This window comes from Quercus lobata, chromosome 11 (assembly GCF_001633185.2).
Source record: "Quercus lobata isolate SW786 chromosome 11, ValleyOak3.0 Primary Assembly, whole genome shotgun sequence".
NCBI lineage: Eukaryota > Viridiplantae > Streptophyta > Magnoliopsida > Fagales > Fagaceae > Quercus > Quercus lobata.
The window spans coordinates 35512795-35540084 of record NC_044914.1 but is presented as its reverse complement, the minus strand read 5'-3'; the positions used below and the strand labels follow the sequence as shown (position 1 = coordinate 35540084).

The 27290-nt window shown below is 34.7% G+C and overlaps 1 protein-coding gene and 1 long non-coding RNA gene across 4 annotated transcripts; both read right to left on the bottom strand.

Annotated features, from left to right (window-relative positions):
- Positions 1-10487: 10487 nt before the first annotated feature.
- Positions 10488-12525, bottom strand: LOC115966236 (scopoletin glucosyltransferase-like). Of its 3 annotated transcripts, none has more exons than XM_031085489.1 (2): positions 12361-12525; positions 10488-11975 (listed from the first exon to the last, which is right to left on the bottom strand). In XM_031085489.1, exon 2 carries the CDS (start codon positions 11968-11970, stop codon positions 10561-10563), a length of 1410 nt encoding a protein of 469 aa, XP_030941349.1. In that variant the 5' UTR covers positions 11971-11975; positions 12361-12525; the 3' UTR covers positions 10488-10560. The 3 variants fall into 3 exon arrangements, with proteins under 3 accessions (XP_030941349.1, XP_030941348.1, XP_030941350.1); XM_031085488.1 differs by lacking the exon at positions 12361-12525 and adding an exon at positions 12061-12351; XM_031085490.1 differs by lacking the exon at positions 12361-12525 and adding an exon at positions 12074-12351.
- A 1604-nt stretch (positions 12526-14129) lies between these two features.
- Positions 14130-22580, bottom strand: LOC115967355. The gene is made up of 7 exons (XR_004086439.1): positions 22215-22580; positions 21937-22004; positions 21697-21769; positions 19616-19671; positions 16756-16905; positions 14533-14641; positions 14130-14422 (listed from the first exon to the last, which is right to left on the bottom strand). It is a non-coding gene; the product is annotated as an uncharacterized LOC115967355 (long non-coding RNA).
- Positions 22581-27290: the final 4710 nt, after the last annotated feature.

Sequence of the window (27290 nt, the reverse complement as noted above, 5' to 3'; positions counted from 1 at the left end):
TCTAGACCTTTTGCCACTCCTCCTGGGTGTTGAGGTTGATGCATGCCCTACTGCATCTGCTTCAGTCTCCATTGGGACACCCTCTCCTTCATCACCTTCATCTTCTTCTCCTAGAAGTCTGACACTTATCCTTTTGCAGGTAAGCTTGTTAATAGCAGAGGGTGTGGACATGGGACTGATGTCTTGAAGGATTGGAATACCCTTCCTTCTAAAAATCCTCATTAGCAAACTGGGAAAGATCAATTTTGGCCTAGAGGTTGTTCTTGTCTCATCCACAATGGTGTCATATATGTGGGAACTTATGTCAATGAAATTCTTTTCTTTGAGATCCATCAGAAAAATTGCTCTAGCACAGTTGATTGTAGTCAACTTCTTTATGAGATAGAGGTTAAACATCATGATTATTGTTAGACACCTCATGTCCACTGGAAAGGCAGTGGTATTCAAACATTTCCCTTCTCTCTGCCCACCTATCCTTTGTTGAACTGTTTCAATAGAAACACTCCTATCCTTGTAATTGATAAATTCATGATCTTCTAATCCTTCAAGCCCTAGCACATCATCAATGACATGTGCATCCAAAATGAATTCTTTACCTCTAACCCAGCAACTTAACTCATTCTCCCTTATCACAGCATTTGAATAAAACTCCCTAATCAGGGGTTCACACACTACAGGGAGATCACTCAGAAGCTTTTCCCATCCTCTTCCTTCAAAACAGCTGGGGATAAAAGATTGTCTTAAGTCCTCCAAATCTACAAATCTTTCTTGAATAATTCCTGCTTTCAAGAAGATATCCTTGTATCTCTCAAAGTGTTGAACTGACCTAAACAGTTTAGAATCCATTTTCAATCTTTTGTCAGCCTTCTTTGCAGGAGTTTTCTTCTTCGGAGATGAGGGAGCCATCTGTGAACAATCAGAAGAGGCCACAACAGCATAGAACAATATATGTGTAGAACTAGTCAGTACCATGTAATTAACAAAGAGATTTCAGCCACACAAATGAACTTGAATACTTAAACAATAAGCTACTTAGATCAACCACATGGATAAACAAGCCTAAAATAGGAAACACAAGAACAATAGGGAGAATGCAGGGGAGAATAAAATCAGCAGATATAGAAACTATCCTAAAGGCAGATATATGTCATTGAGACATATAATGGAAAAATGATATGACTCATAATCAGCATTTTGAAACTAGCAGATGCTCCCAACAGATTAACACAATAGAACATGCACATTCAGCACAGTAAAACTCACATCCTCAAACGGAACATTTTGAAACAACTCAACAGCTCAAGATCAGATAAAATAAAAGACACACTTAGCTAAGCACAGGATGAAGACCAAAAAGGAAACAACTAAGATCAAAACCCATCTCTAAAACATAAACATATGCGAAAAATCAAGGGGAAAAAACACAAAATCAAGTAGAAATGAGTTCAAAACTGAAAACCCATACCTGTGACTTGAAGAATTTGAGCAGAAAATATGCAACAATGGAGATTGGAAATGGGAGCACAAAGTGTTTGGGAAGGAGATAGTTTAGAGAGAAGATGAATAGTCACAAATGTTCGAGGGAAAACTGAAAAAGATTTAAAAAACTGCCCTTATTTCTGCCAAACACGCGTTTTTCGCGACTTGATTGAGTCGCCACACAGTCGCCAGTTCAAGCCGCCAAAACACTCGAGAACAAAAATTTGAAAAATTTTTCTAAGTGTTTTTCGCGATTGAAAGGTCTACCCGCAAGTGAATCGCGAGCGGAGCCGCGAAAATCTCTGTGTAACCCTCGCGACTGGACCTTCCACTCGCGAACAAGTCGCCAAAAATGACCCGCGAAGACGCGACTGGATCTCACGACTTGACATACCCGCGACTGAGCCGCCAAAACAGGGCAAAACTAGATTTTTGAAATTTTCAGATTTTTCAAACAAAATACTTTCCAAAAACACTTAAAACACTCAAAAATATTTTTGTGCTTGAATTAACAAAGATTGAGCATGTGAAAACACATTTCATCAAGTACAATCACACAAATGAATATAGCATTTATTGAACATAAACTTGTGTGTTGTGTGTGGATATCAACAATGAGATAGTCCTTAGTCTAATGTGAAACTTCAATGATCAATTCAACCAAGACATACACAATTAGCACTAGATCATGTGACCCATCTCAATTATAAAAATATGTATATATGACCTCCCACAAAAACTTGATAACATAACTTGGAGCTTTACATTTGACTCCACTATTAATCATAACATTTGATCTTTTTGATCTTTTGAGGCAATCACCTCTCATTGTGAGAGTGATATTTGATATTTCACTTTAATGAACAAGCCTTTGACTTTTTGAATAAACATTTTCTTTAATACAAAGTCGCTTACCCTTTTTCCTAGTCGAATACTAGAATGTGTGACAGGCTTTTGCAGCTCAATATCTCTTTTCATTTGGAGATTTACATTTGGTGAGCTCTTTTTAGCAAAACAAAAATAAAGAGTGGGAAGATATATAGACACAAGTCTATGCATGTCTCAAGATCAACAAAACCATTCACTAATGATTCATGACAAGTTTGAAGATCTATTTACAACAATCACATAGATTTCAAGATTTCTCCCACAGAGATATGAGTGCAAAGAAACAAGCAATGCTCGAAAATGCACAAAGCCATTAGCATAAAGGTACAAGGCAAAACAAGTTTTGAGACAAAAGCTCAACAAAGTCAATCAAGCTTTTTGATTTTCTAATTTTTTATGTGATTTTTGGATTTTTGACACTAAAAGCGAAAAGATTGATAAAACAAAATTAAAAATATGCACAAGTAGACAAGCAAACAACCAACAGCAAAAACAGCAAGCAAACAAACAAACATCTTCACAAAGCATAGGAAGTATTAATGCATGGACATGTTGTAATGCTTATGCATGAGTACCCTTTTTTCACCCACACGTCACTTGCGTTTGGGGTGATTTCCTTATAGGATTGGGTACGGGAGTTAGGGCTTTCAAACCTTCGTGAGAAGCTTTCCAAGAAGTTGGTGAATGTACCAATCATCTTCATCACGTTCATCATTCCGGGATCACCATTCTGATCTCTAGATTGATCACCTGCCCAATTTCTTCTATCATTTCTAGGTCCTCCTGACCTTTGAGGAGTTGCACTATTCTTTGCTCTCAGCTTTTGGCAATTTGGTCGAGTATGAGCTTGAAGTCCACAATAATGACACACATAAGTTGCTCTAGGACCTCTTTGTGGTCGTGGGTGTGACTTGGCACGAGATTCAGACTTGCCCACAGATTGATTACGGGGATTCAACATCCGTTGGTTCACCACATTCTTCTTCTCCTCCATCTTGAGCTTCTCTTCATTAAGGTCAACTACAACTGGATCTTTGGCCTTTACAAACTTCACTTCTTTAGTGACATTTCCAGATGAACTACTTCCTCCGGTATATCCCAATCCGGATTTTTCTGAAAAGCTCTTTTGAGATGAGATAACATCATCTAGCTTCTTGGTGGTGACCCTCTCTATTTTAGCATTTGCTTGCACAACCTCATTCTCAAGAAATCTCACTTTTGTGTAAGTTTCAGACAGCTCACCATTCAGTGTTTCTATCTCACATTTGGCCTCCCTATATCGGATTAGGAGACTTTTGTAGTCCTCCTCTGCCTTCTTCATTTTTCTCACAGCAGCCTTGGCCACCCTTGTGTACTCACCCGACTTCTCCAAGAGTGAGTTATAATACTCTTGAAGATTTGCTGTGCTTTCATCTTCTTCAGCATCTGATTCTTCAACAATTCCTAGTGATTCATCATCACTATGTTCTCCAAGGTCTCGTACAAGCAGATTCAACTCATCTGAAGACTCAACATAAGCAATAGTCATAAAAGCTGAATAGTTCCCCTCTCCATCACAGCTTTCTTCAGATTCTGAGTCAAATGAATCCGAGTCACTCAATGTCGTGGCATACACTTTGCCTTTCGATTTCAAATAATTCGGACATTCCTTCTTAAAGTGTCCATGTCCGTTACATTCGAAGCAAGTGACACCTTGTGTAGGTTGGGATTCTTTTCCATCTTTCTTTTTGAATTCCCTTTTCTCCCTTCCAGAACTTTGGAATTTTCTTTTATCATCAAATTTGCCATTATTTTTGAATTTCAAGAACTTTCTGAAATTTTTGACAAGGTATGCAACATCTTTTTCAACCACATCTTCTCCCGATGAGTCTTGATCTTCCACCTTCTCATTAATCGTCTTAAGAGCAAGAGATTTACTCTTCCGTTGATTGGGCAGCGACATCTCATAAGTCTGAAGAGAACCAACCAGCTCCTGTACTTTGATGTCATCAAGGTCCTTGCTCTCTTCAATCATTGTCACTTTAGCACGAAAACTTTCCGGCAATGATCGAAGGATTTTCCTTACAATTTTTGAATCCTCCGTTTTCTCCCCCAAGTTGAACTTGCTAACAATCACCTCATTTAGCTTCCCATAGAAAGAGTCAAAAGACTCATCCTCACTCATTTCGAGCTCCTCAAACCGAGTAGTCAGCATTTGCAACTTGGTGTCTTTCACTTTCTTCGTGCCTTCATAGGTGGTTTCCAAAATCTCCCATGCTTCTTTGGCAACGGTAATGTGAGAAATCCTGTGAAATTCATCTGGAGACATACCATAGAAAATAGCATTGAGTGCTTTACTGTTAGCATTAGATGCAGCAAGTGCTGCCTTATCCCATGTGGATTTGGCTGCCTCAGGTCTGGTCCAACCAATCTCAACAGCATCCCAAACAGATTCATCAATAGAACACAGAAAAGCTCTCATGCAAACCTTCCAAAAAGCATAATTACTACCATCAAAATATGGAGGTGCATTTAGGGATTGAGACCGATCCATCTCAAAAGGGAGTCAAGGATCACACAATGGTAATGAAACCAATAGCAGTGTACCCGCTCTGATACCAATTGAAAGTTCAAAAACGTGTATAAACACCTTTAAACGTTTAGACCCCCAAATTACAACTTAACCAATTCAAGCAATATGTCAAACAACTAGTGTGCGGAAACTTAACATAAGCTATAATATGGAATTGGTAAAAACTATCTAAGCCGAAACAAAACACAATCCACAGCAGATAATAAAAAGGCAAAGATAGAGAGGAAGGAAGATGCAAACACAGAGACAACACGCGATGTGTTATCGAAGAGGAAACCGAAGCCCTCGGCGTAAAATCTCTCTGCCGCCCTCCAAGCGGTAAACAATCCACTAGAAAATACAGTTGGGATACATGGACAGCAATAGACCTTCCAAGCCTAATCTACCCAGTGCACCTAAGCCCTCTAAGCTTCTTGCTCTAACGAGGTTGCGCCGAACCTTTTTCTTTTCTAGCTTCCCGGATTCCGCTACTAGACCATAGCATCAACCAATAAAGATTGGTTCCTTCCTAACCAAGGTTTTCAGACCCGGACCGTTCATTGAACCGTAAAAGGGAGAGGTTCAAGGGTTTTGAGGTTGGACCGAGGTCGAACCGGGGTCGAACCGTGATGACGTCATAATTAATTTAATAATTATTTTAAATATATATAAAAACATTAAATTAATAAAAAAAATAGAAAAATTAACTAAAATAGCCTAATTCATTTAGAAAAGCTTATTTCTAAAAAATACATAAAACTTACAAAAATACAGTACACAATTACACATTGTTACACACTAGACAAAAAAAACTCCTTCCCATCAAAAATGCATGAAAGAAACAAGTCACTAGACAAAAAAACTTTTCAAATGTAACATCCTTTCCACAAGTTAATTGAACCATAATACAAAAACTGATCCCTAAAACATCCTAATCCCACATTCACTTTTCCTTTTCAACTTTCCACAGAACCTACTCATTATGCAACAGACCCAAAAAAAAATAAATATATAAAACTAAATAATTAACTTGTATTGCTGGGAAAGCATAGGGTTTCTGAGAATAATGTCTTCTTATCTGGGAAAGCACAGGGTTTCTGCAAGTCATTGGTACTTGTATTACTGTTTTTGCTTCTTCTCACTTTGACTAGCTATTAGCTTACTTTTGTTTCACACTGTTTTTGCTTCTTCTCACTTTGACTAGCTATTAGCTTACTTTTGTTTCACATTTTGATTAGTCATTTCTTCTTCATTGTGCTTGTCAAGTATGTGAGACATTAGGGCCAATTGTTTTCAAGACACCATCATAAGAAAAAGCTAGTTAAGATACTATAAGGCGTCTGCCTATTCTATCACTGAACTCATTTTGAAACAGGTCCATGGTCCACCTGTTCTATTCTTGAGGGTCATTTTTCTTCTTCTCTTTTTATTTTTTTATTAATATGTGGTCTGATAGCTGTAGTTAAGTAAATTTGAAATCTAGCATATTCAGATGCTATGTTAATTCTGGGATTTCAATTATGTTGAGATTGCTTTTAGTAATGGGGCAAATGATTTGAGAATAATGTAAATATTATTGAAACCAACAGCAATAAAAAATACAAAAAAAAAACATGCAGCAAGAAGTTGCAGACACAACAAAGTAATTTTGGCAAACAGAAACACCAATTGACCCAAATCAATTTTCACAATTACAATAATATCACAAGCCTTGTCTTCACATACACCAACACTTCAGATCTATATCATCATCCACAATCAATTTTCAATTGACCCAAATCAATTTACACACCAACACTTCAAATCTATATCATCATCCACAATCAACTTGCAAATATTAACAAAGAAAAAACAGATTAAAGTACCAACAACGGCGACGGCGACGAGGCACAGAGTGAGCTGCGACGGGGACGAGGGAGAGAGGCAGAGATGAGCGTGAGAGAGTGAGCTGCGATCTGGGTTGAGCTGCGATGGCAACGAGGGAGAGAGGTAAAGACGAGAGAGTGATTGAGACTTTGAGAGAGTGAGGAAGAGATCTGGGCTGAGCTGCAACAGTGCGACGGCGACGAGGGAGAGAGTGATTGAGAGAGTGAGGATTGAGGAAGAAATCTGGGCTGAGCTGCGACAGTGCGACGATGACGAGGGAGAGGCAGAGACGAGAGAGTGATTGAGACTTGAGAGAGTGAGGATTGAGAGTGATTTTTTAGAGAGGCAGAGACGAGTGAGGATTGAGAATGATTGAGAGAGGGTTTCAGAGTGAGGCTAAGAGTGATTTTTGAGAGAGGGTTAAAAAAAAAAAAGGTGGAACGACGCCGTATAGGGGGGGAAAAAAAAAAAAAGGCTGAAATTAGGGAACCGTCCGAACCGTGTGAACCGGTCACGGTTCATAGACCCGGACGGTCGAACCGCGGTCCGGACGATTCCATGCTTTTTTCGCATGGAACGGTTCCTTACCTTAAATGGACCGTGAATCTGAACGGTTCCCGGGTTTTCCGGTCGGACCGTACGGTCCGGTCCGGGTTTAATAACCTTGTTCCTAACTGCTTCCCAGAAATCCAAACAGCTCTCTCACAGTAATGATAATGGTGAGAGTCAAGTTTGGTATAATGCCTCTCAAGGATTTGACAATGGAGAGGAAGAGAGTTGAGGAATTTGAAGAGACTCTAATGTATAGATTGTGGGTGAATCAATCTTGTTTTTCTTTAGGGTTTCTCTCTCAAAATTCTCTTTGGAAGCTCTCTTACAATCGTGGGTAAAAGGGGTATTTATACTGGAGTGGTAGAGGAATGTGAAACGTCAGGTTTTACAAAACAAGAGTGGCTCGCGGCTTGACCTCGCGGCTTGACTAAGTCGCGAGATCCAGTCGCGAGATAACCGTATAGCCAGTTGTCCTGTAGTGCTCCAGCTTGCATGACTGTTCACCTTCCAGCATGCTTGGCACGTGTGCTGCGTCTGGCGACTTACAGCCGCGAGTCACCCGCGAGGCCAAGCCGCGAGTCTCTATTTTCTTGCACACTCTTGAGCAATCTTCACTTTATCTCACTCACTACCCTTACATCAAACCCACCTAAATATAGGATTACTAATTACTGAATTACAAGCAAATTTGGCATGGAATAAAGCCAATTAGATGGTTGAATAAATTCAACTAAACTATAACTAAAGTAAGAACAATGGTTGCACAACAGCTTTTGTTTTCTCCTTTCTCCCTAACTCTCCAGAGGGAATGGGGTTCAGAAAATGGAAGAGGTCTTGTCTCATTGTAAGGGAAGGGATGGCTTAACTTTAAAGCTAAGTTACTAGCTTTCTTCTGAAGCTAAGGGAAGAGATAAACCTATTTAAATAAGCTAGAACAAATTTGGTGTTGATCCCTATTTGAATTTTGAAAGGAAGTTGAAGATGATGCTAAACATGTGTTATCTTCTGCACCTGTTTCATATTTTGGCTCTAACTTTCTGGTCAAAATTCCAATTGATTCAAGATTGGTGTTTTTAGAAATTAAATTAAATTCTATACAACTTTTCCAGAAATATAGAAAACCAAATTTCAACGTTTTCCAGGCCAAAAATACGATTCACGTTGCTGCTGAAAATAGTAACGTTTTTTTTATTTATCATTTTTTTTTTTTTTGAAATTTTTCATAGAATGTATCTGTTTTTCAATCCAACTTATGTTTCAAAAGTTTTCTTCTAAAGCTAAGGGAAGGGATAAGCCTATTAGATAAGCTTGAATAGATTTGATGTTGATCGCCATTTGAAATTTTGAAAGAAAATTGAAGTTGATGCTGAATTTGTGTTATCTTTTGCACCTGTTTCATATTTTGGCTATAAATTTTTTCTCAAAATTCCAATTGATTTGGGATTGATCTTTTTTGAAAGGAAATTCAATTATCTACAACTTTTCCAGAAATAAAGAAAATCAAATTTCAACGTTTTCCTGGCCAAAAATGTGATTCAAGTTGCTGCTGAGAATAATAACGTTTTTTTGAACATTTTTTTTTTTTTTTGAATTTTTTCATGGATCATATCTTTTTCTATCTCTATTTTTTTTAAAAAAAAAAAGCGGATAAGATGCCATAAAGGAAAACATTTTTTATTATTTCTTAAAAAAATTGAGGTAAAATGAAATTCAATCAAAAATCACACTTAATTAATTTTAAATTAATTCTTGTGAGAACCAATCAAAATTAAGTGTTTAAAATAGAATGTGATTGGGCCCATTGTGTAGGTGAGGCATGATCATTGAAAATTATTTGTATGATAACTTTTGATCGGTGCTCCAATCAAAGCCCATGACATACCATTATGATCGTCAGAGCATCAAAATTTGTTTTGTATCACAAATCTAAAGATCTACCTGTTAGTTAAATGCAAGTTGTAAAATAGGGTGTCTACAGTTTTAATGTAAAATATGGTCAAACTTATAAAATATTTTTCGTTAACTGTAAAATCCTTTAAGAAAAGCTAAAAAATGTTTTACCTTTAAAGTTTTGGTAAAACAAACAGTTGCTTCCCCCTATCCTATCCGGTGGCTTCCCCTCACCCTATGTGCTCAAGTGACTAGTGCTAGTGGGCCCAATAGTCAAAGCAATCGTTCTAATGACCGGTGTCAGCAATTCAGTTAATAGACACCATTCTAGTGATCGATACTAAAGGTCCAATAACCGAAGACACTATTTTGGCCATCAATGTTGGCAGTCCAGTCACCAAAGCTTAGGCACCAGCGTCTCCAGTGGTTGAGCCACTGGTTTTGGTGGTTTTCTTAAAAGATATTATTTGTCATACCAAACACCTGAAAATGTTTTACATACATAAAATATTGTATTTCAAAGCAAACGAAGTGTAAAAGAAAAATGGTAAAGGTACCATGAATTTTACTACAAAATATTTACATACTAATATCATAATAAATGTGTTTAGTGAACTTTAAAAACCCAATACATTAAAATTTGAATCGCTTTCTTGTGATTAGTTTTTTTTTTTTTTTTTTTTTTGAGAAACCTTTCTTGTGATTAGTTAAACATCAATTTATAAGTTTTATATCGTAAAATTTGTGGTATTATCATTGGACAATCGGACAGGTCCAGCAAAAATATGTTGAACAAACTCTCAAAAAAAAAAAAAAAAAAGACTCAAATTAAACTAGTAACCCAATAGAAATAATGCATCTTAATTATCATTCTTTCCTAAAAATACATTACATTGTAGCTCAATAGACTACTCTTTTTTTCAACAGCTCATTCTCTCTCTCAAATTACCCCTTTCTCTCTGTTGCTCTTTATTTAATATTTAAATAAAGTAGTAAAACAAATAGAAAGTCTTGTGGTTGCACAAGTAAGAAATGGATTAGGCAATAAGGGAAAAGTAACTTTTTAAGTTAAGTTTAGCTAAACTTTTGCCTAATCCCCATGCAAATGCTATAAAAGTTGAAACTTAAGAAATAGTAGACAACTGAACACTTATCTACAACTTATAGAATTATAATTTTGATTGGACTATTGATCACAAATTCTTAGGACAATGTCCTACCATTATTGAAGAACAACTAAGCGAGTAAAAATATCACACACTAAACAGCAAGGATAATAAATCCTTTATATATAATTATTAAAGAGTCATATAAGCAATTTTTAGCGCCAGAGATCAAAGGCAATACAACCTTAATTCTTCAATTAAAGCATTCAAATCAGAGTATGATGATCCTCCTTCTTCAACGGCCTTCCTTGCCATCTCTCCAAGTGCCTTGGCTCTGGCCGCTTCTTCGCCCACCAAAATTTGCCTCATTGCCTTCTCTATTGCTTCCCTCTTGATACCGTCTACCTCCCAAGTCCATTGTTGAGCACCAACACTAATTCCAATTTTCAGTACTTGAGTTATCAACTTCTCATTGTAAAACTGCTCAGAAGCTATAGGCCATGTGACCATGGGCACCCCTGAAGCCACTCCTTCTAAGGTCGAGTTCCACCCACAATGAGTCACAAATCCTCCAACTGCTTCATGATCAAGAATCAAAACTTGGGGTGCCCAACCTCTTATAATTAATCCTTTACCTTCCATTCTTTTCTCAAATCCTTTAGGTAGCCAATCTTCCTCCTCTTTCTCATTTTTGCCTTTCCTCACAACCCAAATGAATTGTTGCTCTGAAGCCTCAAGACCCATCGCAATTTCAAAAAGCTGAGGATCACTAAAGTTTGGCATACTCCCCAAACAAATATAAATTACCGAATTGGGTTTCTTTTTACAAAGCCATTTTAAACATTCATGTTCATCAATGGAAGCTTCCTTTCCCCTTTGGGCTTTATCTTCAGAATCCTTGTTGCATAGTGAAACTGGACCTATATGCCACGCCTTTCTTCCCAAAACTTTCCTGTAATGATCTGCATAAGCCGGTTCAAGCTCATAGAAGCTGTTAACAACCACCCCATAGCTTGTCAACTCTGATTCAATAGCTTCTTTAAACAACTTGGAAAAGTCTGTTTCAACTTCTTGCAAAGTGAAGTCAGCAAGTTGCATCCTTGTCAACTTTATCTCCCCTGGAAAACTAGGAATGACAAAAGGTTCAGAGTCAGAGAAAACTTTCTTGTGGGGTTCAAATAGTGTCAAACTATGGGTTGCACATAGGGAAAAAAAACTGAACCCCTCGAAAACAAGCCTAGGAATACCAAATTTAGCTGCAACATCAGTTGCCCACGGAAAGAACATGTCGGCAACAAGGCAACTAGGTTGGTACTCTTCTAGTAGTTGCTCGAGTGGTTGTTGGAGCATTTTAGTGGCTTTGATAAATTTGTGAGACATATCTAGGGAAGTCACTGAGTCAATATTCTCACATCCTTCAGGCAGGCCAGCCTCTACAGCCGGGAACTTGATGATTTGGATATCAATGTTGGCGCCACGCGTTTTGGAGAATAATTGCACGTTGCGAGGAGTAGTGACAATCGTTGCCTTCACACCTCGCGCTGCAAATAGCTTGGCTGTGTCCATCATTGGTATCAGGTGGCCATGACCCATCAAAGGGAAGAAGAATATGTTAAGCTGACGACTTTTGCTACCCATAACACCTGGAACAAGCGGAAATAGAGAGGTTAGAGCATCTCCAGCAGGTGCTCTAAATCTATTTTTTGGAAAGAAAAGCTCACTGTTCACCTCAAAAACTCACTCCAATAGTTTCTCCATCTCCATTTTTTATATTAGAGTTGCTACAGTGCTTCTATACAAGTAGAGAACACCGTAGCAATTACTGTAGCTTCTCTAAACAATATTCTCCCTTAAATACCTGGTTAAATAAAAAAATAATTCTCTCTCGTGCTTCTTTATCTCAACGGTAATATACCACAATCAAAACAAAAACACAAAACCAATTGAAAAATTTGAAACACAAAAACAATCTTTCTCATAAGCCTAATGAAATCTGAACAATAAAATAAAACTAATCAAAAAAAAAACCATGTAGAACGCCGATCTGTGTAAAACGTCAATCTCAACTTCTCTGCCGGTGATCTATGTGTGTATGAGAGAGAATTTGTTTGTGTGAGATAGAGGGAGAGAGTGTTCTAGAATCATGTAGAAATAGAAAAAGTAAAAAAAGAGAGAGCTAGAGAAAGAGAGAGAGAGACAAGAATACTTTTAAATTATGAAATTATTATAATTAGAGAAATAGAAAAAGTAAACTGGAGGTATTTCCAAAATTTTTTTGAAAAGTAAACAAATAATAATTTTTAAATTATTATATAAAAAAAAAAAATTCAAGTCAAGGTGGTCCTGAGACCGCCCTGACCTTAAGGTGGCGCCGCCCCTGGCTCACAGGAAGACAGGAATACTTTGGATTATTCTTCTTTACGGTGTTAAATGGAACGCTCTCATTTCAGTGTCCACAAGTTGTTGCGCACTCCTATAGTCCAAGCCACATAAACTAGTTTGTTCCTGCTAATAATAATGATACTTAGTTTTCAATTACCAAGTTCTTACAACGCTGATTTGATTTGAGTTTGACTAGCATAACACAACCAGCATCTACAATTACAGATATTGACAAGGTGTTTTTATCACACATTTACTAAGAGATGATTTCGCAGTGTTCACAGGGAGGGCTTTCTCTGTGATTAGTATGGGGTATTTGGAACGCAATAGATCGACTGTTGCATGAGGCAACCCAGACGCACCCCAGCGAGATTTTGGAAAAGGAAATGTTTAATATATTACAAATATTACTACGTTGTTTCTTTAAATTGATTTTACAAGGAACATAATTTATGCATGTCACATAAAAAATAAACGTCAAAATTATTATTTTGTGATTAGTATATGTAAAAGTTTTTATATCGAAAATAATAGAGTACTATTGTATATTTAACTTTCAAGGCCTTTCCACAGGTCGGGTCAGGCCGGGCCGATTTAGGGCCCAAGTCGAACTCGACCTGGATGGATCTGGTTGCAGAATTTCAGACCCATATTCAACCGAATATTCGGGTCGGATCCAACGTTTCGAGTAATCGGTTAACCAAGTCGGAGTTGTCAGTTTGTCGAGTCTAGGCCTCAGATTGGGCCGGAATTTTTGACATAATTAAAATTATCGGAATTTCCTTTTTTTGGGCATTTTTAGCCCAAATTACTCGATTTGGCAATTTAATAAACTCTATTGATTTCAGATTGTTTGAATTCCCTATATATTTCAAATTGGGACTCTTTTTACTTAATTTATTTTAAAATAGGGCTTCAAGCTTAGCTTATATTATGAACTACACTAGACTTGTTGGGCCTTCAAGACATATCAAACCTAATATAATCTTGCAAATCCTCACAAATTTTCACAAATTTAAACTTGGACAGAATAACACAACACAACACACCAAAAAGCCTTTTTTTTTAATCACCTGTGATCTCTAAAACAATAGAAGCACCTAAGCAGTACATATCAATCCAAATACATAATCTTTCCCACATTAACCACAAAAAATAAACACAACAAAATAGACTAAAGATAGCACAACCCAACCTACAAAAACCCTAATTTTACCATATGTGATCTATTAAACAACACAATAAGCACCTAGGTAGTAAGCTAGTAGCTCAACAACTATTAAACCTGCCAACCACAACAAATAATATTTCTAGCAACAAATAAATCACAACAAATAATACTATACTGCAATATTCCAATTAATGGATATATATACTTAGTACCATAGAGGTAGTTACTGCAGTTTTTTGGGCAATAAACCATAAGGCAAAAAGCTTGCTAGTTATAAAATGTTCCAAGCAATATAATTAGTTACAATAATCAAATACCATAAGTATTTTTAAAAAATAGCTTTCCCAAAGCATTGAATGACTACTCTATAGTTTATAAGTCTATAACTAATAGAAAAGAAAACCTATGAACTAAGATTTCTTTTCTATATGCATTGGCAGATGAGTATTGCTAGAAGTTAGAAAAGCAATATATCCAAAAAAGCTTCCAAAATATTCCCACAAAGCTGCCTTCTTTACAAAATAAATGACCATCCTCCTACAATAGATAAAAAAATATGCAACAAACAATACATTAGTACCAAATACAAGACCAACTAGTAAGGAAACCAAGTTTATAATAGTAAGGAGCTAAAGGCAGAATCATACCAAGTTAGTGATTAATCATCAATGCTAATTAAGGGTCGTTTGCTTGAAGTGGAACCCTTGCTTAAGCTGGTATTTGCTGTTGCACTTGCTGTTGGTTGTTGATTTAAAACTAGAAAAAAATATGAAATAAACACAATAGATTAAATTTTGCTTGAATACATGAGACATTCAATAAAATTAATAGACTATAAGTTTCAGAATTTAATAGACTAAGTCAAGCAACTCCTCCTCCAATGCCTCTACATCATCCCTTGATTGGCAATGAGAAATTGGAACTATGGCTTGAAGCCAATTTTGTGAACATACAAGGTTTTGAACCATGAGAGGAGATAATGAACTCCGAAATGGATCAACAATGTGGCCTCCAGTGCTAAATGCTGACTCAGATGCAATAGTGGAAACTGGTACAACCAGCACATCCTTAGTAACTTTAGACAACACTTGGTACCTACTACAATTGTCCCTCCACTACTCCAATATCTCAAAATTCACATCCTTTCTACCATCACAGTTTTCAGCCAAATACTTTTCTACCTCATTACTACAACCTACAGATTGCTCAAATTGCAAGAAACATTCATATCGCAAGTGAACCAACACATATGGATCACTAGCATCACTTTCCAATTCTGTCCTCTCACTCCCACTTTGTTCTTACACATTTAGTGAATGAATAGAAGAGTAAAAACTATACAACTTATTCAAAAGATCTTTCACCTTATCAACCATCACTTCTGCCACTGCATTCCCATAAATTCAGAAAAAGAAAACTTCAAAAACCTCAATTTTTTTCATGGATCAAGAACCACAGCCACATACAAAAGAGGATTAATTTTCTCCCCTTCCCCCTAATACTTCTCAAATTTAGTTTGCTTGTTTTTGGCTGTGTTTTTCAAGAGAGTGTTTTGGGATTTAACTAAATTAGAAATACTCTCCTAAATAACAAAGATCTCATCATAAAAGGCATTTGAAGTAACGTACAAAGAACCGGAGAATTTCTTCGTTGCATTATAAAAAAAGCCTTAAGGCCTTAAGAAAGTCACAAATGCCCTACAACTTTGGAAATCACTCATACAAGGAGATCCCAAACCACCACTATCTTCCTTGGTCCTAAAGTATGACGAATGACCATCATCTTCAAAATCCATTCAAAGGAACACTTTCTCAAATTTTTCAGTAGTTTCTAACATGAGATAGGTCAAGTTCCACCTAGTAGGTACACATACACTAAGAAGACTCTTGGACTCCATACCTAACCTCTCCATAAAACTCCTAAAAGTTTGATTTCTATTAGGTGAGGACTTCACATAGCTCACAGCTTCACGCACCTTGGCAACAAGTGCATCAATCTCTTTCAAACCCTCCCCACAATGAGATTAAGGATATGGGCACAACACCTCATGTGCATGAACTCATTTCCTAAAACTGTCCTATTCCAATCTTTAGTCACCCTTTGCAAAATTTAATTATTGTTAAATTTGAGCTAGCATTATCCACTGTCAAAGTGAATATCCCATCAATCCCCCACTCATGCAAAGACATCTCAATCTTTCTACCTATAGTCCACCCTTTGTGGTCTTCAACTTAACAAAAATTTAAAATTCTCTTATGCAATTTCCAAGCATCATCAATAAAGTGACATGTGAGACACATATAATTTAAATTTTGAATAGAAGTCCATGTGTCCGTAGTAAGACACACCCTACAACCCTTCAAGGATTTCCTTAGCTTCTCTCTCTCACTATTATAAATGCCAATCACATCTCTATCAACAATTTGACGAAATGGGATATCCTTTAATTGAAGCTTAGATTGTAAGGTATTTACATATTTCTTAAACCCAAACCCCTTGACATACCTAAAAGGCAACACATCAATTATAATCATTTCGGCCAATGCTTTTCTAGAAGCCTCAATAGAAAAGGTTGTCGACAGAAGGTGGAACCCATCTTCTCCATCCTTTTTGGGTTCAAAAGCTAATGTTTTCTGCCCTTTAACTAGATCTTCTCTATTAGGGTTCTTGGGACATATTGGCACATAAGCTAACAAATTAATAGTACCACAACTCTTCTATCAGCATTATACAATTTTTGGCAATAATTACAAATAGCCTTAGTTTTACTAGTATCACCCTCACCTATCTTTACTTTTTCAAAATGGCCCTAAACAACTAACTTTTTCCTATCACTACAAGTACTACTAACAGGAATTGTCATTACTCACTTGGCATGGTGGAACTGTGGGCAACTCAGCAACAGCAGCTGCTTTAACTTGGGTAGTAGTAGAAGCTTCAACTTGGGTGGGAATAGCACCATCATCTTGTGTAGCAATTGGTGTTTGGACAGAGGGTTCATTAGTGGAGGTTCCCATGAACTAAAAAAATCAAAGATATGTATTAGCAAACTAAAGTAACAAGTATAATTCATAGCTTTAATAATAATAATAATAAACTAGTCACTAACCCGTGCAATGCACGGGAAAACTATTGTGTAAGTAGATGTTAACAACTATTTGTCTATTCCACTTTGATTGTACATAGTCACTAACCTGTGCAATGCACGGAATAATTTGAGAAAAATAATATATATTTACTTTGCATAAAAACTCACTTTAAAATGAATAGGCTGTCTTTCTACTCATAATATGATTCAACATACTCAAAAACTGGAATTCAGTTTGGTTAAAGGAAAATTGAACAATATCAACTATTGCAAAAATATATAACAAATGCAAGTTTTCCATTATTTTTCTTCTGTCTTTTACTTATTAGGAAAAAAAATAGCAGTAAAAAAGCATATCAATCAATTTATTGAATTTGATTTGAATACAGCTTAGAATACAAAAAAAGGGACTCTCTCCTATATTTGAAACACTTCAATTTGGACTCTTTTCATATGCTATGCACTAAAGTCCTAGTTATTGTAGACAATAATTTGGGATGATAATAAACATTGTTTCCCCTTGGATCATGACAATAGAAAGAACCTACAACATCTAACATTCAGTGAGGTAAAAGAGATGACAATTCAACTACAAAGAAAGACAACTCAAATCGGTAATTTTATTTGGCAGAACAAAATGGTGTATAATTGATATTAAGATATGGTTGTTGCTTAATGTCACCGATCACAAAAATATAAAGAGATGTATATAGGTTGCTAATCCAAGTGTACTTCGTTATCCATTAGAAACTATTTGTTGAAATAGACACATCCATCATCAAAAGTTTAGGTAACACAGTAATAACATAAAACTACCCGTCAAGCGTTAGTTTTAAAACCAACACATGGTATGTAATAAACTAATAATTTATTTTAAAAAAATGGTCTTCAAAGTGGGATAAGCAAATAAAATCATCATTAAATAGAGACACAACTATTAAGATGGCTTTCACATCAATATCTAAAAATTCCTAAGGAAATAATATTCTCACTAACCCAAGGCATGAGTTGCATCATTTCATTCTTTGTTGACCCCTTTAAAAGATATTGTGCTATTTCACTTAACAATTGTCATAAACAGTGGTGTGGTTTGTCTTTATACATAATGGCAGAATGGAATCTTCAGTGTACAACTCCTACTCTCCACTTTAAAATATTATCTTCAAAATAAGAGAATTCAAAAGTAAAAAATAATTCATTTAGAAGGAAATAAAAGAATCAATATATATTTTTCTCCTATTAATGGATACTTGCAATTTGTATGCACTATCCACTTTCCTCCCATTACTACCCATCCAAAAACGATGATTCCTAAAACGTGGATGAAAATAAGCTTTCTTAGGTCAATTAGTACATTCATGTAACTAAAATTCATTGTGATATTCAATAGAAGTAGTAGCTACAAACACTAATCTAAATCCTTATCCTTATCCATTATAATTCTACAAGCACTAATCTAAATCTTTATCCTTATCCATTGTAATTTATTCTCAAAGTAACTGCATACCACTATTTGATTGCAAGCAAAATTATGAAAAGACCAGGGTAAAAGTTCTAAAATTTTAAACCTCCTACTTATACAAAATGAATGCTCAGATCAATGACAGCTACAATTTTAAATCTTATCCATCATAAATAGCCTAAAATTTACACATGCAAAACTGCAAAAATGGTACTTTATTATTAGGGGGGGGGGGGAATTAGAGTCAAAGATTATCTACATAGATAGGAGTGTGTCTCAAACCCAAGATTAAACTTCAACCTTAATTATTTCAATAGCATACCAATTATGTTTTAAATGTAGGTTTGCATCTAACAGAATTTAGGTAGCTAAATACATGCTGATCAAAATGATCAATGTCCATTGAAGCAAAATTACTTAAAAAGGGAAACTGAAAAAGGTCAGTCATGTTGCATACCAGATCTACATTATCGATGACAGCAGCATCAGACCGTTTTAGTGCAGTTAACTCAAAGACTCCCTTAAAGATACAAGAGGGAGTATTGGCAATTACCCCACAGTGTTAACCCATTGACCATTACTATCTCTAGATCATGTTGCAAGCTCCAATGCTTTATCAATAATATATGCTATCAATATAACACCTCACTGAGTAAAAATATGTGTGTTTCAAGACTTCATCATTAAAATCAAGATAGTAATCAACATCAACCAAAAGGGAAAAAAAATCAATCACAATAAAAACAAAACCCAATAACTATATAGCATCAAATCAACCGTGCCTAAAATTATTATTGAACCCCATAACTATCTGCAACACACAACCCATACATATCACTGAAAAATTCTAAAACCACAATCTACATCAATATGAATTAATTTTTCAGCCAAAATAAATTAATCATAAGGCCGACTCCTAGGCCTCTCAAAAACATAGAAAAAAAAAAACTATTAAATCGATACTATCACCACTATGAAACACATCGATATTTACAATATTTCCTTACAAAACCTATAGAATTTGAAATCCCTAAATCGATAGAAAATCTAATTAAAGACATATAATTAAAACATAACTTTGTGGCTCTGTTCCATTTAAACCAATTTCAATCTGAATTTTAACTCATATCAATCAAATAAAATTGAAACTTGAAAAAGACCAAATTGGAATTCTTCATACCTGAAAATTCGTCCAACATCAGAAATGGAAAATGATCTAAATTCTTCAAGTCAGTCCTGAAAATCAAATGCCCAAAAAGGAGGCCAAAAAATAATAAATGCCCAGATGATAAAAACTCAAGGACAAAATAACCATGAATCAAAATAGACATCAGCCAGAGGAGTTGTGGCTAAGAAAAGAAGGAGGGAGCTGCATTGAATGAGAGAGTTAAAGAAGAAGAAGGAGATGGGAGTGAGTTTGAAATAGAGAGAGTTTGATTGAGGGTTTTGTTAGGGCTAAGTTTGCATTTGAGAGATAGTGCTGAGAGAGTAGGAAGAAAAAATTAACTACGTATGGGTAGGGTTTTTTGTTTGCGGTTGATTTCTGCGTTTAGGCTCCTCTTGTAGTTGGGTTTTAATAAGAATCGGGTTTGTAATTTGTATTTGGTGGGAAAAAAAATATTTATTATTATTTATATAAGTATTGTTGACGTGACAAATTGTGGAAGCTTCAAAGGTTTTATTTTTATATATCACACAAACCAAAAAGGAAAAACTGTATCCTGTTTATGCAAAAAATAAAGTATTGTAGAAATACATGTTGTGTTGTTTAAACAACAACAACTTGTGTGAACATTTCTTGGTTCTATTTAACCAAGACCAATGAAGCACAAAACCCTCTTTTCTTATCCCTCCTAAGTCCTAAGTCCTTAACTCCAATTTTCTTCATCCATATAATTCCAACCTGTTTTATTTTGTCTAAGTACTTTTATTTTTAGTAATTAATTAAGAACTATGTTACAGAAATAGTTCATGCAATAAAAATCTGGAAACCAACTCAAACCCAGAATCTCAACTAGGAGATGGTAACTTCAAACATACTAAAACACAATCACTAAACAATCTTTATCATGAACACCATTGTTGTATCAACACAAACCATCAGACCTCATTTCAGCTACGACAATATTACATAGACAAATGCTAATAGAAACCTTCTTTGAAGCAATCTTATATAATTACAAACAAGGTCACTCCAGTTTGAGGGGCAAGCAACATAAACACACTCCAAGGGTTATCCCTCAAACCATAGTGCCCAAGCACCACAAGAAAGGATGGAACCACAGGGTTATCCCTCAAACCCCTTTGATGTTGATGTGTATTTTATTATCTTATAGATAGAAACACTTATTCAAATATGTTTTTTTTTTTTTTTATTGGCAAGTTACACACACACCTGATGAATCTTGAACCCACCTCACCCACCACCTAGAATGTAGAAAGGGAGGAGATGCCAATTGAGTTAGGTTGGACCACATTGCCCAAAGTTTCTATCGTGTTTTAAAGTTGATAGTGGCACCAAATGAACCTCATTCTTTTAATGAGTAAAAATTTGCCTATCAGCAACAATACAATGAATGCATAAGAAAATGGTGTTCAATCTCTAATACTTGCATTAATGACTTATCTCCTAATGATAGTAATCAATGACTCACTGATCTAAGACAAAAATACGGTGGGTTATGTCCGAATCATTTTAAGAGAGGAAAATCATTCTTAGAATATGTGGTTGAAAATAAGAAATTCTATATAATTAAAAAAAAAATGCACATGCATAGCTAGTAAACTCATGGCGAAAAATTGCTCAAATTTCATACTTTATAGTGCACACAACATACTTAATTCAAAGACCATCTTGCCACTAAACTCTTAACACAAAATGCACATCCTCCTACCATAATAATGGGATGGAGGATAGGTTACGGACTCGAGAACATGACACTGTGTGCGTAACTTACCAATAAATAAATAAAGCAATACCCAATTCGAATTAACAAAGAAAAAAAAAAAGTAAATCCAAAGGCAAATAAGAATGAAACTAGATTAAAATACCCAAAACTTGTTTAGGTCAATTATGCTATTTCACCAAGAACATAAAATATGAATAAATAAATAAATAAATCAATTGTAGGATGAACGCCATTCAAATCAATCCAAAGAAGGAAAAGACAATTAGTAAAAAGAAACAATTACCACAATCACTACATCATATTATTATTATTATTATTTTTTACTAAACACAAAGGAAAGCAAAAACAATACCTTAAAGAAAACCGTGGGTGTATGGGTTTCAAACTTGAAGGCAGAAAATGCTACTTGGAGTCAGCTTTCAATCCTATATAAAATTAAAACGATTAAAAAAAAAGAACAAAGAACAAAAGTAAAATAGTTAGGGTTTCAAGGTTTTTTTTAGTAAGGGTTTCATATTTAACAAAAAAAAAAAAAAAAAAAAAAAAAACCCTCAACTTAAACACCAAACATAAAGGAAAGAAAAAACCATACCTTAAAGAAAACCATGGCTGTATGGGTTTCAAACTTGAAGGCAGAAAATGCTACTTGGAGTCTCAATCCTGTATAAAATTAAAACAAGATCAAAATTGATTAAAAAAAAGAACAAAGAACAAAAGTAAAATAGTTAGGGTTTCTACGTTTTTTTTTTTTCTATTTAGGGTTTCATATTATAAATCTTTAGGTTTATTTGATTTTAACATTTGATTTCCATAACAAATGAGACCAACGAGACTAACAAAAAGGAAAGATGAGAAATAGAGACCAATTACCTAAGCGTTTGGAGTATGAACTGACTTAGTGAAGAGTACACAACAGCAAGGTGAGGACTAAACACCAGTGGTAGCTACAGAGAGAGGAGTGGACAGTGGCGGCGATGGCTAGGCATTGGAGGCGGAGAGGGGAGTGGGCTATGGCATTGGAGGTGGCTAGGGTTTGGATTTGGGGAAACTATTTAGTGAGTGTTGAAGAGCGAACCAAAATACTAAATAGAGAAGTGAGACAGTGAGAGTTTGAGAGAGCCAAGTAGAGAACTGAGACTAAAGAAGTGAAGAGGTGACGAAGAGTGAAAAGAGGAGGAAGCATGAAAGGGAAGCCAAGACCATCTGAACTCTGAGACTGAGAGTCTGAAGTGAAAACTGAACAGACTCGTTAGAGATAGTGAGAGATATCAAATCTTTGATATTTAATTCTCACCGTTAGATTAGGTCTTGATTTTGGATTATAACCGTTGATTTAGAAATGGGTTATTGTGCCTCTAAAATCAGTCATATCATCACTGAGTGCTCAGCTTCTACTTTCATCAACACCATTGATTTTAAATTTTAATTTGAGTTAAACAATTGATATGCATATTGGGAATTTGTGTGAGAAAAAGTTAGCTTTGGTCTTTGAGTCTCGGGCTGGCACTGCTAGGCTACTCCTGTTGGCATGTCAAATCATATATTTTTTTTGTCTAAATAATTCGGTCGGTTCGGGTTGTTCAGGTGAAATATTTTTAAACCCGAATTTGAACCGAATTTTTTGGTTATTTTACTTGCCAACTCGTGACCGACCGCAGACTAAATTCGAAGCCGCCCGTTGACCTTCAGTTCAAACGGGTTCGGGCAGGCGGGTCAGTTGATCTGGGTCAACTACCAGAGGAAAGTCTCATTAGTGAACGGAGAATATAATTAACAGCTCCTACTCCAATAGATATTAGGAATCAATGTCAACAATTTTAATTTTGTGATGACTAGTGGCCTACATGCATGTTGCTCCTGTAACTTTTTGAAAAACTTTCCTCTTAGAGCAACCACGTCAAAAATTTGCAAAGTACAAAAAGTGCTCAATTTTGCACATTTTAACCCAAAAAACACCCATATCAGTACTTGTAAAAATGTGCAAATATACAAAATTGCTTTGAGAATGAACAATAATCGTGCATATATGCACGGTTACTGTTCATGTGCAAATGATTTTTTTATTCTTTTTTTCTTTCTCCCCATCAGGTTGCTCTCTCATTTGTCTCCTTCTCACAACAAAGAAAGAAAAAGGTGGGTGGGGCCATGTGGGTTAGTGGTTAATTTGTTTGATATAATAAAAAATTAAAGAAATATTATTATTTAAATAAAATAGATGATAGAATAGATAAATTGATGTGAGTGTTTTGTAAAAGTGAATGTGTAAAATAGAAAAAGCATGTTTTTTCTTGCAAAATAAAGAAGAATTTTACACGAACTAATGCGGTTGCTCTTATACTCAACCAAAAAGAGAGGGATAATTTGTATGAAAGTGATAAGGTTACTATAAAAAAGTTTTACAAATTGATTTAACTTTTATGCTATTTCAATAATTAATAAATTAATATCTAAATTACCTTACTATAATCGTTGATGCATCACTTCATAAAGCTAGTGAGAGCATTAGCAATTTAGCATCAACCTCATCATTATTAAATTTCAACAAAAGTATAGCTAGAGTCCCAACCCTTATACATCAGCGTCAATATTATCTCACTTGTTAGCAAATCCCTTAAGTCCTACACTTGATTCAGACACTTTTATATGTCAAAAATTTTAAGATTATGTTTTATTAAATTAAACTTTGGTCTTTTTAGTATTTGATGGATTAGATTTTTTTAATTAATTATATTTTAAACATCACTTAATAGCCATGAAGGTATTTTATTATCCATTATCACTCTTAAATTAATATATGTTTAACAATATATGCCACCGCATACCTTTGATGCGATAGTCACTCCACAAGTATTAGTATTTATGGGGTGTGGGGGGCAAAGGTCGGGGTTCAAGTCTCTAAGAGGGAGCTTCATACACTTAGATTAGGTTAGAGTGAAATTTTTATCTTGTATAAAAAAATATGAAAAAACAATATATGAAAAATAAATGCTTAACAATATTTAAACACATTAATAAAAATATGTTTTATAATTAATTAATGTATTCTCGCCGTGTCCTATCCTAATTTTCCATAAATTAGTGGATTGTCGTCATACCCATGCTCATGTTTGCTTCTTAGTAAAAATATATTAATTAAACAATACCGACTTGTGGTTTTGATGGTTGCATTCTGCACAGTGCACACTTGTGATTTAGAAAAATATATCACTTTGCCCACTAATGTTAACTTTGTTAGAGCATTCAGATCAAATGTGCTAAAACATTTAGCTTTTAGCATCTCAAAAAATTATTTTATATATTTTAACACCTCACTTTAAAAAAATAAAAAAAATAAAAAAATAAAAACATAAAGGGAAAAAACAATCCCCTCCCTTGCAGTTTGAGAAAGCTAACACTCCCTTCCCTTGAAATTTTTATAAGAATCTCTTTACAAAATTTTAACCATGGTTAGCAAAAAAAAAATAACTGATAAATTTGGAATAAAAAATGTAAAATGTCTCAAACACTAAAACACTTGCAACAGAAAATCTCTCCATAACCTATTGAAAAAAGAAAAAAATAATAATAAGCAAAATTTATACTTAATATTTTAAAATACTATTTGATCAAAAATTTAAAACCTTGAATTTTAATTTTTAAATAGAGGATAATTTTTGAAGTATGCCCTCTAGCAAAGGAAGGTTAGTACCGTTAATATGAATGCTCTTACACAGCCATAACCCATTTTTGCGTGCGTCTACCCTTAAAGAAACATAAGAAAACACACCAAAAATTAAACATAGATTTGAGAATCAATTTTCTCTCTCTCTCTCTCTCTCTCTCTCTCTCTCCACGACATTCTTAGAAACAAAAGTTTTTTTTTTTTTTTTTGGCTTTTTAATTTCTAAGATCTGAAAAATGAAAATCTCCTAACACCATTTCACCTTTCTTTTTCTTTTCTTCTTCTTCATTCGTTCCCTCTTTCTCTATTTCTCTCTTTCTTTTCTTTTCTTTTCTTTTTTTTCCAACCTTTGTCTTCTCTCCCTGTTTCTCATCCTTCCTCATCTTCTCACTTTCAAGTCAAAGTCATGTAGAGTGGATAATGAGGAAGCAGACAACTTGGTTTATTGGTGGAGGCATTGAGGGGTGGGAGTGAGATGTTTCGGTAAAGCTGTGGACTGAGGTGTTTCTTTTAGCGTTATGGAGTTGTTACTTGTTATACATGTTTGGGCTTCATTGGTGGCTGCGTCACAGCAGTTTGTGTATTAGATTTGTAGGTTTGATTGGTGGTTGCTAGCTAGTGGTTGGGTGATTTTTTTTTTTTTTTTTTTTTTTGGGTAAATAACTGGAGTATTTATTTTTAAGATTGACGAAACTGATTTGCCCTTCAGTCCTTGACATTTCTAGGAAATTTATATTTCAAATATCATTTTTTTTTTCCTCAATTATTATGCCATTGGTAATAATACGTAACCACAACTACAAGATGACGTCTTCACTTTATGTAGAAACTATTGTACTGCAAATTAGATGATTTAACAATGGTCCTCCAAAATTCTAAATAGAATCCATATTTTATAGACCTACTTTTGAGTTTTAAATAAAATCCATATTTTAAAGTTGAAGTTGAACCAAAATCTAAATATACCCCATATTAGCTTTTAATTGTAATCCAATTTTATGTCAACTGGCTTTTATTTTAATTTTAGTACCAAGTGACCCATATATAATATTCCACGCAAAAGTAATAAGATCTTTGTAATTGAAACAAATGACCATTCTTAAATTTGAAAAAAATTTGGGTAAAATTACCTTCTTAATCGGTCCATGTGATGTTTATTCACTACCAGTTGTTATTAACACAATTCGTACAAGATGATGCATTGCCAATCCGAAAGAAATAGGGCAAATACTAGTATACATTGGTTGTTGATTTGTTGCCCACAACCGTTTTAGTGTAAAATAGACATTTCCCAAAGAATTATTCCATTCAAGTAATACAACAATACCATTGGGTTATTGGGTTTCATGTAGAGGTGTCAATGTTTGACACTACTTGCAAACATGACACGGGTTTTTACAGATTAAGGTTGGATTTTAGTAGGTTTGGTGCATAATCAGGTCAATTTCAAAGTGACACGATAAGAAACGTGTCTCAAGCAAGTTAACCCGCTTGACCCGCAATTGACATGTTTGACACGCTAACTTATTCATGTCAACACAAAATGACTCGTTTAAAATAACCCACCTAACCTGTATAACAAATAAATATTCATTTTATTTTAGATTTGTTAAATACCTTTTATATCCAACTTAGGGCATCCACATTGGTGGAGCCATAAATTTTGCAATATGGCTCCATAGAAAGCTACTTTATTTATCTATTTTACCTTCTCACTTTACAATACACTCAATATCAATAGATCTATATTTTTAGCTATTTGATTAAAATAATATAAAAAATTCATTAGAAAGCAATGTGAACACAACCAAAAGAGATTTTTTATTAAAAAGCAGTGTAAACATAACAATTTTTTTTTTTTTTTTAAATTACATATGAGTTAACCTATGGAGCCAAAAAATATGGCTTTGGCTCCACCAATATAGCCACATTTTGGTATTTGGTGGTGCTAAAAATAACAATATAGCTTTTTAGCACCACCAATACTAGTGCTCTTATATTTTAAACTTAGAATGAAAAGTAAGCAATTACAAAAAATTATAAAGGGATATAATTTAAACATTAAACCTCTAAACCCTTCATTATGAACTTTCGGATGATATGTTTGAAGTATTTAATATTATTAACTTTCAAATTTTATGCTTAATAGGTATTTTGATATTATGAATTTGTATTAATTTTTTTTGTTTATTAAATTTAGAATAATATTAATAAGGTCAAACATGTTGAAATGGGTTGATTTTTTGAAGAAGTTAGTTAAATGAGTTGTATTTTATGTAAACCCT

Bases quoted from the DNA above. Each gene is read 5' to 3' on its own strand.
- LOC115966236 (XM_031085489.1), bottom strand. From the start codon at position 11,970: ATGGGTAGCAAAAGTCGTCAGCTTAACATATTCTTCTTCCCTTTGATG.